Source organism: Asterias amurensis, chromosome 15, assembly GCF_032118995.1.
Source record: "Asterias amurensis chromosome 15, ASM3211899v1".
Classification (NCBI taxonomy): domain Eukaryota; kingdom Metazoa; phylum Echinodermata; class Asteroidea; order Forcipulatida; family Asteriidae; genus Asterias; species Asterias amurensis.
Window position 1 is genome coordinate 13,135,329 of NC_092662.1, and position 12,947 is coordinate 13,148,275.

General features: G+C 42.2%; 2 protein-coding genes across 2 annotated transcripts in view; one reads left to right on the forward strand and one right to left on the reverse strand.

The window, feature by feature from the left end:
• Nucleotides 1–12,947, reverse strand: part of LOC139947870 (guanine nucleotide-binding protein-like 1) — a 395,329-nt gene that overhangs the window by 166,860 nt on the left and 215,522 nt on the right. The gene's annotated exons all lie outside the window — the stretch shown is intronic.
• LOC139948146 (uncharacterized) lies at nt 6,754–12,012 on the forward strand. Its single transcript, XM_071946195.1, has 6 exons — nt 6,754–7,384; nt 8,682–8,814; nt 9,461–9,556; nt 9,835–9,999; nt 10,628–10,737; nt 11,376–12,012. Exons 1-6 carry the CDS (start codon nt 6,774–6,776, stop codon nt 11,473–11,475), a joined length of 1,215 nt encoding a protein of 404 aa, XP_071802296.1. The 5' UTR covers nt 6,754–6,773; the 3' UTR covers nt 11,476–12,012.

The following is a 12,947-nucleotide window of genomic DNA, read 5'->3' on the forward strand; positions in this document are numbered from 1 at the left end:
ATACTTTACACCGACCGGCGACCCGTACACAGCAGCACTTCGGCCCCGTAATGCATCCCGGCAAAACACGCTCTTCACGGCGCACGAGAGGTTGCAGTGAGTGGGTCGACCGTGCATCGATTTCTTGTTGGTCCGTACCACCGGGGCTTGTAATCATCAACTGCCCGGGCTCTTGTTACTTTCTCCGGGCGAAATTTTTGTCACGTCCCCCCGTGGCATGTTGAGAAAAAGTTCATGATGCGCTTATAAAACAAGACCTTGCTAATTAGCCTCAAGCACGCACCCCCCCCCCCCACTCTCCCCGGAAAATGTAAGAATTGTATAGAAAGACAACCCTCGTTGGATAGCAATGGCTACGATCATTGACCAACAGCTTTATGTTATACGTTTACATCAACTCCACTTTCTTTCTAGAACATCAACTTAGTAGTACATCTTTCTAGAGCATCATCTCTTTATCACAGGCCAAGACCTCAAATCATCCCCAAACACTCCAAACATTACATCAATAACAAAACAATAGTATACAATGTAGGCGCAATAGATGATTGTACAAAGCGTCAACGACCGCCATATTTGATGATAATTTTTTTTTTTTTAAAGTGCACGCTCTGGGCATAACTCTCGGCCAATGATAGCCTTTCATGCGTGAACATTACATCAAAGATGGCGGTCATTGAACGGACTGCACAAACTGATGAGTTTTCTATGCATAAAGGCGGTGTATATAGGTCTATCTTTGATCATCACTCAAAACTTTAATGACCATAAAACATTGGTAAAGATTAACATCCAGCTACAAGAACATGTCTTTGCTGATGAGTGTTCATTTTTCACGCAGTGCAGTTGGCTGCTTCCAAGTTGCCTGAAGTACAGCGTGTGGCATTGCCTTAGGATTCAAACAGTTTTGCCCTTAACATTTTAGCCCTCGACAAAGCCCTGATAGGGTCGAAACATCAGGCCATTGACTTCCTTTCTTTTTCTGGTGTGTGATGGGGGGGGGGGGGTGGTAAGCAGTTAGCGACAGCTAATTATTTACTCGTTTAACATTTTCTTCAAGAGACCCAACAACCACTTCTGGTGCAAATACGGAAATATTAGCGCAAGGCCATGTCCGAATTGGCGACAACGGTCACAGTTTGATTGCCGCGTCGTCATCCCTTAAAGTAGGCCTACAGCAAGTCGTCCGTATATAGCTGCAACACCCGCAGGTACAGAGCCGTATAGCCGTAGCAGCCATATCGGATACGGCTTCAACCCAAACTCGGCCAGTACGAACTCGGCACCGGCCCGACTATGCATCTTAGCAAAGGGAACTAAGCCTACTGTTTTAAACGACGGCTCGATGGTTCCGCCGGTACGTAGGAGTTCGAAATCGCTCATCCCAGATCATTCATAATATGTTGCTTTAGTACGTAAGGTGACGTCACGATTTTACTGATTTTGTGTGCTGCCCTCATTGACGCGTTTTTCATTATATGCGGCAACCTACTTTTCGAGAAGTGAAAACAACCTGCAAATATCACAATTTGTACTTAATCTTATGCCACAAAACAGAAATTAGTATGATTTATATACATCAGAGAGCAAAACGGGAAACTCTTTCATCATGACCGATCCTCTTTAAGATGGCCTACATTCTTGCTTTAATCCCCTGGATTTGACCGACATTTTAAAAGTCAACACTCGGTCGCCGTTTCGATGCAGGGACTCGGAAGCTATAGAGACACACGCACGTGGGAAATGACATGCAACTGAAATGATATCTTGGTCTACAAGTAGTTTTCCAAAAGGGTAGATGCTTTCCAGTTCATGTTTTCGTTTAGTCTAAGATGATTTAAGACTATAGTACACGTAGGGTGGTAGTGTGTAGGCGGGTTCTATGTTTGTGAACACGGTAACCGATATCACTAGTAACGTCATGAAGCTAGACAGTTGTTTGCCATGCAACATGCCTATACATCCATTATGCCACGTCGTTGTGTACGTAAAGACCCAATTGGTTGTACACATAGCTTTGTCTTATTTGCAACATAATCTTTGTTTTGAATCATTGGTGAATTGATTCCACTTGAACACTTCTACGAAGAGTTAGGAAGGTTTAAAGACTCCAGTACACTTAACGGTAAGAGAAGGGGGCTTGCCCGTGTTTCTTGTTGGTCTTAGACCAATATACACCATCTAAGTTGTATAGGGGTCCTGCCTATCCTTCACTAGACCCAAGCTCTGGTGTTGCCAGCAGCAGAGTGTGGGTTCGAGTCCTGCGTCATGACACTTGTGCCATTGACCACGGCACTTAACCATGTTTGGGTTTTGTTAGTGTTGGGAAGGTAGTGCATTCTGCTACCAGCCAGGCTACTAATTAGTCTGTTGACATAGAATGTTCTTCTTATTATTAGTTTAAATTTGTATTTGATACATCTACATTTTACATGGTCAAGCAACAATTGACCGATAAGTCTTTAGACGAGTTGGCCAACGAATCAGTCTCTTATAGGGGAAACACCGTTTCTGATCAGCAAAGTGTATGTTAAAGTTCCGATTGCTGTTAGCACTTAGCCGTTATTGAATCGTCCTTCTGAAAATTATTATTAGGACGTAATGCTGTATAGGTCCCGTGATTGTAATAATAAACTAAACCTAAATGTAACATTAGAGTATAAAACACCACTCTTTACAACTTCGAGCTGTCCCCCATATGGCTCTTTAAAAAGAGTGGTGGTTATTTCACTCTTTAAGAGGGGTTTCTCTCAAAGACAGAGTGAAAATCACCCAAAAAGATGCAAACTTCAATCTAAAAGAGTGGAAGATCACTCGAAAAAGAGTTGTCCCTCATAATGGCTCTTCAAAGAGTGGTTTTTCACTCCTTTACATTTAGAGAGAAAGCCTTTGAGAAAGACTCTGCTCGGATCGAAACGTCACGCCAATAACTAAAAAAATTGCGATAAAAGAAAACCAATACTTTTGTTGCGAGGAGAAGGTTTTGCACGAGTGGCTGTCGAATGCGCCACAGCACCTTCATTCAAAAACGTTTAAACCCTGTCTTTTTGCGCTTTTGTGGCGCTTTGAAACACCAACTATAGAAGCGTTGTACACTCTAAAAAGCGTTATACACTCTGACCCGGAATCCGTGTCAATTTGTCCCGGTATCCGAGTCAAAATCCCCGCTGTTAACCACATTTCAAGTCACAATGACACTCGGGTCACATTGACTCGGATTCCGGGTCAAACGGACCCAGAAATGGGTCTGGCCCCCTGAGACCCCAAACCCTTCCCTGTTTTCCAATAACATCTCAGGTAGCTCTGAAGTTTGTAAAGTGTGTCACCGCAGCCTTTAATGATGGGGTACTGAACCTTGGTCCGAGCCAGGAGGAAGTACCTCCTTGGTCTGAGGTCTTACAGTGGGATAATGAAGTAATCGCCCCTCAAGTGCGTCGGCATTTTGACTTTGTAGCTGCAACCACGATCATCTTTAATAGTTGATGGCAACCGGGCCAGTGACTGATGACCAGCTGTAGGCGACAAGAGATGCGAAAAGAGTACTAGCTTAAGCGGTCACGACCGATATCTTAAAAGGCACTGGACACTCTTAGTAATTACTCGAAATATTTTTTAGCATTAAAGCTTATACATATACTTGGTTTACGAGCAATGGAGAGCTGTTGATAGCATAAACTATTGCGAGGAACGGCTCCATCTGAAGTACGGTAGTTTTTGAGAAAGAGGTAATTTCTCACTCAAACAATAAAAGACTTCGGCTGAAGCCTTTTGTTATGCATCTGAAAGAATGTGCAACAAAGGTGTTTTTCTTCCATAATTCTCTTGCAACGGATGACCAATAATTGCTTCAAAATTTTCACAGGTTTGTTGTTTATTTTTTATGCGTATGTTGTGATACACCAAATGAGAATACTGATCTTTGACATTCGTCCATCAGTTGGTTTTTTGCCAAACTCTCTCTAACTTAAGACTCATCTTATATAATCTTAGGACTTAAGCCGAGTTAAGTTCCGTAACCATAGACGTTAGGACGTGAACCTACATCCTAAGTAATGATTAGTCGTAGCGTTTCGTTAAATCGGCTGCGGTGCCTTTAAAATAAAAGAACGGGGCCGGTCAGCAAGAGCTCAAGCGCGCACGTAAGTCGAAACCCCGGGGGACTGGATGCGGGGAAACGGCGTGGGAAGATGGATAGTCCGTGGTACGGCCGGTGATTTATATCGGTGCTTTGACTGCCCTATTCTGAATGGATTTCGTGTATTGATTGGAGACGTGATAAGATTGTACAAACATTAATTCTGCAATTTCAAAGTGATAAGCAGGCTCATCAGTCAGTTTGTCCACCCATGTGTGTTTTTCTTTCTTTGCTGTCGATGTCTGAAGTATGGTTTAAAGCCATGACTAGTCATGATCGAGTCGGCCACAAAAGGGCAAAGGAGAAACATCTGACAGCACAGTGTGCTCGATGTTCTTTTTTTGTATCCATAATGAATGTCTGTTCGCAGAGAAAGAAACACGAAGGACTCCTACGTTTAGACTGTTCTTCAATTTGTCTCCCACGTACACTGTATTTCCCCCTATCTTTTATTGGTGAAGCACTTTGTTCTCATTTTAAAGATTTCCCGCTATAAATGTTAAGTTGCATAAACTGATATTCACGGACTTGTTCTCCGATAATGTTTTCTCTGAACGATTTTTTTTACAGAAGATGATGCTCGTTTAAAACGAGTTAAATCCACTGACAAAGCACAACGTGTAGTGCAAACATAGTGTTACAATTTCGTAAAGCCTGTAAGTAAGCACCAAAACTTGCTAAGCATAAAATACTGTTGCTTAGCAGAAACAGGTTAGCAGCCCATACTACATAGGTTTGCATTGTTGTGGCTGGTGCCCCACTAAATTTTTGCTTAGCAAAGAAACTTGTCAGGCAGTATTTTCTGCCTATAACACTAACAGTTTAATGAAATTTGGGCCTTAGAACATTATCACTATCAGTTTCCCTGATATTTTTCTTTAACACTCGATCAGCGTTTTCAAATATTATGTAAGGTTCACGTAGAAGCTCAAGTCAACCATAAAGTGCAATGTGATGAAGAAGGAAACAAATTCACCTAACCCTGCAATAATGAAAATCACATCAGGTTTGATTACAACACTAGTTAATTAACTCAATACCACGTGTGTGGAAGTCAGCCTTTATGCCCGACTGTGTAGAAAATCACTTCACGGGCGGCACTGGGCGGTCTTCTTTGAGTGGTAGGTGCCGGTGAGCTGCATCGCCCCGCTTCATCTGGCCGGGACACGGTCGGGGACGGATACAGGAAACAGAGCGAAGTCTGGCAGTCTGAGATGACTATGATAATTAGGGAGTTTGGGAAGTGAGTATTTTGGTGAAGAAAGAATTGAACCAGGCCCGGGTACCAGAGCGTGATGTGATGATATGATCAACGGGGCTAGAGCGTCGTGAGGCCTGGCTTAGACCTGGTCGACGAGGAGGAGGAGGCCCGGAGGCGGGACTGTTTAATGATGACTATATCTTGGGGTTGAATTATCGACCTCGTTTCCGGGGTTGACTGTGAATTAGGTCTCATCGGTAGTTGTCAAGGTAATTTGATTGCCACGACGATCACTCGTAATCTAATTACGATTGTAAAAAAAAATTTGTACGAAGGGGTTCGGTCTGTATAGATGGAAATTGACTTCCGCGAGTGCAAACCCATTGGCCGGTTTCTATTGCCCGCTTAGCTGGGGGTTGGCTGAGGCGGTCTCAAACTGACTCACTTTGACTGTTGATGTAAACCATAGAGTTATATATAAGAACTAGAGGGCGCACGAGTGATGCTTCGTGCATAAACGCCACGGGACCGCAAGATGACAAGCGCGTCATTCTGCACGCGCGTTGAATATGAAATACACGTTTGAGTTTTTTTTATTGAACGCTCACGTGATGCTGTTTGTTCAACTTACAAAATGGCCGCACAAACACACGCTGTGAGATGCTAGTTTTGTCAACTTAGAAAATGGCGGCATAAGCGCATGCCGGGGCGCGTATTTAGGCCAGTGCGCTCTCTAGTTCTTATATAACTCTATGATGTAAACCCAATAATTTTATGACTGTATAGCCTTTTCAGTATAGGGCCGCGCCTATCCACAACGCATGCAAATTGTTGTATTCAGTTTGGTGTATGGCAAACACAGGTGCATGCCTGTACATATCTATAATAGATGTTAAATTTGCATCGGGGATAAAGAATATTAATTTTTTGTTTTTACCCATACACACCGATGTGTGTTAGCACTGTATACTAAGTACTTTCCCGAGTCCTGTGAAAATATCACAGGCATGTTACTCGGGTAGGTTCGAACCCACGACCCTTGTACATATCTAATTTGCGTGTAGATTTATTCTGTGAGAACTACTTGTGCTTTTATTCTACTGCCGAAGTACACTTTGAAAACGGGAGACTAACTCACTTACATGCTCAGACCATGCTTAGACCGGCAGAACTGTGGGCTATATAGGCCTACCCATAAAAGTTTCAATGTTGTGTTTTAAAAAGGCTAACGATTATTGTGTGCAAGGGTTTTTGAGCTCAAATGGCAAGCTTGGAGCTGCTTTATTTCCCAAGAATTTCGGCATTTATTGCCGCCCCCGGCCAACCATGGAGGTTAGGAACCATGGGCCCACAGAGAAAGCGGCTGGAAGAAGATCGAGTTAGCAGTAAGTTGCAAGGGCGCCACCTACTGAGCCCACACATCGAGTACATTTAAAGATGGCGCCGACCACGAGATCGTCGAAACCTAAAAAATCTCCAGGTTCAAACAAGAAAAAGAAACGAACGCCAAACAAGAGTGAGTCAGTACAAGAAGCCATTGATTACCCCGATGATAAATCTGATATTGTAAGTGATGACAGTCTATACGATGATCTGGAATTGGAAGAATTGGCACAGCAGGCCGCCGAGTTGATGACTGGCCATGTCCATGCGGCGGAGGACGAGTTGTCCACGGGCAGCACGCCGGGTTTAAGCGGCACAGACCCGGAGGCTGAGAATGATTTTGAAGCAATTTTACCCTTTGTGGTTGACGTTGACTCCAATGTGAACAGTAAAATCAAAATCTCAACCAACCATGACATGGAGAAAATTTCAAGAAATTTCAAGAAAATCACTGAAGATGAAAATGTGGAGGAAGACAATGATGATTTTATGTCATTGACAGTTTCAATGAAACAAACCACTCCTCAGCAACAGAAGGAAGAAGAAGAAGAAGAGGAGGAGGTATTTATATCTCTTGAGTCTGGACAAGATAAAGACAAGAACATGGAAAAAGGTCAAACAACAAAGTCAAAACGATCTGTGAAAAAGGACAGAAATACGAAGAAGTGAGTATTTTGGCAGATAATCCGATTGCCACTTTTTAAAAGTCTTTAATCCTTACCTGTCCAGGGAGGTTGACAGGTTGTGTACATAAGAGGAGCAGGCACTTCAAATTATTTTTAAAAAGTCTTGAAGTCATGAACAACAGTTGCAGTAATTGTAACCCTCCATCCATGGACCATGCAATAATTGTAACCCTCCATCTTCCTTATGATGGTTGCAGGGTGGAATGGAAGGTCCACAAACCTCACACATGAATGGCTGCTAATAATATGGCACATTATTATCCATTTTGGAAGTGAAATTGCACTTAACAATGTAGCAAGTGCTATCTGTAACACCTTGAAGCCTAAAATGCACATTATCTTGTATCACACAGTCACAGAGACATTCTAACCCTTATTAATAAATACCTTGGACGGTTTCAAGTCTCTGATTGGTCAAAACCCGGTCACGTGTGGGAGTGTTAACGGTGGTATAAAGACCAGCTTTGGAAAATAGCGAATAAGTGGCCACTAAATCAGCATACATTGTGTAAACCTTGCGCGTTGCACTGTATCGCACGCTTATTTATATCCCTGTTAGTTTCATTGCAACTTCGTGCACTTATGCGTACGTGCGCTGAAAATGTATCAATTTTGAGTGCGCGCGTGTAATATGTGCGCGCGTATAAACTGATGCCGCGCTCATGCGCGCGTTTTAATGCACAAGGAACAGCTATCGTCCAATCATTTGCCTCCTTTGACCCCAGTGAAGGCGCTGAACAGATCATTATTTAAAAGAGTCACAGGTCTCAAAAATCAGTAATGGCATTAACGCATGGGAACCATCAAAAGCTCACATATAGCCCCTGAACATGTCTGGAAGTACCGCTGAGAGAAAAGTCACAAAACTTGGACAATGTAGCCGTTTAATTCGCTAAAAAAGGTATTTATTAATGGGAATAACAGTGTTCGTACCCGGTCTTCACTGCATGGTTATGACCTTGGTTGGTGGCTGGCGCTAATAACGGACCTCGCCTCCGGCTCGGTCCGTTAACAGTTTAGCCACCAACCCGGTCATTACCACGCAGTGAAGACCGGGTATTCGCACTGTTATTCCCTAATTAGTAATAGCACTGCCGAGACTATTGTGATGTTGCGATAACTGTAAACCTCCATCCTTCCGACGGTCACAACCGTCAGAAGGATGGAGGGTTACGATAATACCAAAACTAAGAATCAACTAGAATTTATTCCATTTACAAGAGGTCATCATCACAATTCTGTACAATTGTTAAATAATATTCCTATTTCTCATCAGGATTGAATTGCCCACTGAGTTGGATCCAGGGATTGACGTCGGCGAAACATACTTTGACTTTATTGGCCAGTCCGGCATTGACAAGAACAACAAGGCAGCCAAGGAAGTGCTGACGGCTAGTAGCCGAGATAAGGTAAGATAGGAGAGACAAAGACAGATAATTGACGGGTCGTACAATGTCATTTGAAATATCTAGTTGCGATAACGTAACCCTCCTCCTGACGGCCGCCAGGCCGGAGGGTTAGGAGATCGGTTCGAGCGGCAACGGTTAATCTGGTCCAACACGTACAACTTCGACAGCTAGTCACCAGATTTGCCTCATTTTTACCACTTTCAAAAATCATGACACAAATTCTAAGGGCACGAACTTAATCCTCAATGTCTAATGAACACTCAAAACACCATTGAGAAAATATTTTTGAAGAAAAAAGGACAAAAACTTACCAGATCCCGGAGCGAATTCCCAGGTTTATATTTTGAACCTGTCGCATCGCTTTGCAAACGCATTATTTTGTTGTTGGGCTAAACCAGAGCTACGCATACAATACTGACTATGCGCACACATGCTCAGAGCTGCAAAAATGGACGATTATGTCTGCTGCCACCAGCGCCTCAAAAGTCTCCAATTGCATCTGTCCCCATCAGTGGTTTGCCTGTAAATCTGAATTTTTCCTTATCACCATCCTCTTGTTGTTGCTTGCGCTGTTGGATGTGTAATGGAATAAATGATATTTGTTAAGAAAGTAAAGTAATTTTAAATGTGTTTTTCTTACCATCAGCTCCTGAAGAACAGCATACTCAGTCCCGACTTTGAGAAGCATCACAGTGTGCCTTCACACAAAGAGTCTATAAGACAAATGCAGAGACGAAAAAAGGTTTGTTAGAACAAAGGGTAGCATTAAACCAGAGGCTCCCTTGTCAAAATTAAGTTTTGTGATTGTTGAGTAGAATAGCGCCCTCTAGGGACCATGTTTGGTTTACATGCTTTACTCTGAGTTTTATTGTATCATAATTGGTTACAACCTTCTTGATGAACTGAGTTACAACCTTCTCAAACACCTGAGTTACCACCTTCTTATTTAAGAGGCACAAGGGTGTGTTTGCACGAAACCTACAATAAATGTTTCTATCTTTTGTGTGTGTAATATAACAGAAAGAGCGTGAGTCTAAGACGGGTGATGGATGGTACAACATGGCCGCTGCTGAGATGACTGATAAACTCCGTAACGACATCAGAGCAATCCGTATGCGCTCATCGCTTGATCCAAAAAGATTCTACAAACACAACGACATGAAAGCACTCCCTAAGTTTGTACAGGTCAGTTCACATGTTTCTGCCTTAGAGGAGGCAAAGATTTGCACACGGTCTCATTTTCTCTTCCTGTTCCCATAATTCTGCCCTGTTCACAACACTGCCCTGCCCCTACAGCGGTGCCCTGCCCTCACAGATTTGCCCTCACAGCATTTTCCTGTCCCTCAACTCTCCCCCAAAACATTGCCCTGCCACACAACACTGCCCTGCCCTTCAACTCTGCCCCAAAACATTGCCCTGCCACACAACACTGCCCTGCCCTTCAACTTTGCTCTGGCATGCCCCTCAAAACTGCCAGCTGCCCAGCCCAACAACTCTGCCCTGGCCCCCACAAAACTGCCCTGCCCCCACAAAACTGCCCTACCTCCACAACACTGCCCTGCCCTTCAACTGTACCATGTAACTGTACCATGTCCCAACAACTCTTCCCTATCAACACAATTGCCCTGCCCCCACAACACTGCCCTGCTCCTACAGCAGTGCCCTGCCCCCACAACAGTGCTCTGCCTAACCCTACAAAGCGGCCCTGCCCCCACATCACTGCTGTACCCTGCCCCGACAACACTGCCCTGCCCCACAAATCAGCCTAGCTCCAACCCTCCAGAGCTAACAAGAATGTCAATATTCTTTTCAGGTTGGAACAGTTGTAGAAAGTGCGGCTGATTTCTATCATTCCAGGGTGCCCAAGAAGCAAAGGAAGCAGACCATTGTGGATGAGCTCCTGGCTGATGCCGAGACAAGACGGTAAGCACATTTTTTCATGAAAACTGTTTACAGACAAGTTGTGTGAATGGCGCCACCTTATAGAAGAAAATCTTCTTTCGTAAACGCTGCTCATCGTAAGTAAAGGGCTGACTGGTGATTACATTGTAACCAAGCGTACACACAGTCAAATCTTCTTGATCAATTACAAACTGAACTTGTCCTTAAAGACACTGGACATCTTTGGTAATAGTCAAAAACCAGTATTCTCAGTTGGTGTATCCCAACATATGTATAAAATTACAAATCTTTGAAAATTTGGTTGAACTTAATTGGTCGTCGAGGTTGCAAAAGAACACTAAAAGAAAAAACTCCCCTTGTTGCACAAATTTGTGTGCTTTATGATGCGTAAAAAAGCTTAAAGATTGGTAATTGTCAAAGACCAGTCTTCTCGCTTTGTGTATCTCATCATGCCTGTGAAAGTTTGAGCTCAATTGTTTGTAATGTTAATAATGAAAGAAAACATGTCCTTGTAACATGAAGTTGTGTGCTTTTAGATGCTTGATTTGGAGACCTCAAAATCTAATTCTGAGGTCTCGAAATCAAATCTGTGGAAAATTACTTCTTTCTCGAAAACTATGTTTTTAGGTCAAAACTCTTCATCTTCTATTTTGTCTTAGATACAACAAGAGGAAGTATATGGAGCTCCAGGAGAAACGGTCGCGTTGGCACAAGGGGAAGACAGGGACTGGGAAGAAGAGAAAAAAGACCAAGAAATGAGGAGTTTCTCCCCCAAGTCCTCCTCATAGAGGCAGACCCCAACCATAGTATAAGCCAGAGGGATGTATGGGTGTATTTGGGTCACCCTGTTATAAATTTGGACACCATGTTTTAATCTTTCATTTACATGTAAATATAATGTTAGTGAACAACTTGGATGGCCAGTATTTAACTTCCCAGACAATTTTGACCACCCTTTTACAAAATCCTTGCTTAAACACTGACCCAGACACATACATGTGCAAACACTTCAAATCTGTCTACACTAAACATGTCCCACACTCGACACTAGTCCTGCGGACATTGTTCTAGTAGAAACTGCTACGGGCTAGTACACACTACTTCTCAACATGCCCTGTAGGCTACTAAATACTTATTATAAAACTTGTTATGAATTTCTGTTTGGATCACAGCTTGTGAAATTATTTTTGAAATTATTTGCAGAAGTATGTTTCAGTGAGCATGCTAAGGAGAGCACATCTGTGATACTGTATGTAAGCACTTTTTTGAAATTAATTTGTGCAGGAATAAAATTATTGCAATTGAACAATGAAGTGTATTGTAACTTGTGTTTGTTTCCATTTGAAGTTATGCAAAGTTAAAGACACTGGACACTATTGGTAATTGTCAAAGACCAGTCGTCTCACTTGGTGTATCTCAACATATGCATAAAATTAAAAACTGTGAAAATTTGAGCTTGATTGGTCGTCGGAGTTGCGAGATAATAACGAAAGAAAAAAACGAATCAAATTCTTGTAAAATTACTTCTTTCTCGAAAACTACGTTACTTCGGAGGGAGCCGTTTCTCACAATGTTTTATTTTACCAACCTCTCCCCATTAGTCGTTACCAATTAAGGTTTTATGCTCATAACTATTTTGAGTAATTACCAATAGTGTTCACAATAGATGCTGACAGTGTTCATGTTTTGGGCTACCAACCGAAAATACATTGAGAAAATAGTGAAAAACCACGCACAATTTTCAGCATAAAAACACATTGTCCTTGAGTTTGGTTTTAACAACCAAAATCAGCTCAAAGAATGTAAAAGGATTTCAAGGCATTTTTTTTTTAAATGACCCCTCATATCAGAGGAAACATTGTGCATAAAAAAAATTGTGCATACAATATTGTTTGAGTATGAACTTCATAATCAGTAAAGCTTTTAGGCTAAAATTACAAATCGTTTTTTTTTTGTCCTTGCCAATCCTATATAATACCTTCAACCACATTTACTTTTGTTTTTGATATCACACTTTGCTTAGCACATAAGAATGATACACATATTTACATAAATCATTTAGCTCTTGTTGAAATCGAGACCAGAGTAAACATGCTTTAAAATGAGTTAAGAAGTTTTAAAAAGTCAATGTCTTTGGCCAAATCAATATCTCCACAACACCATGTTGAAACTTTATTTTAATGATTATTTTTCCTTTAAAGGCAGTGGACACTGGTAATTACTCAAAATAA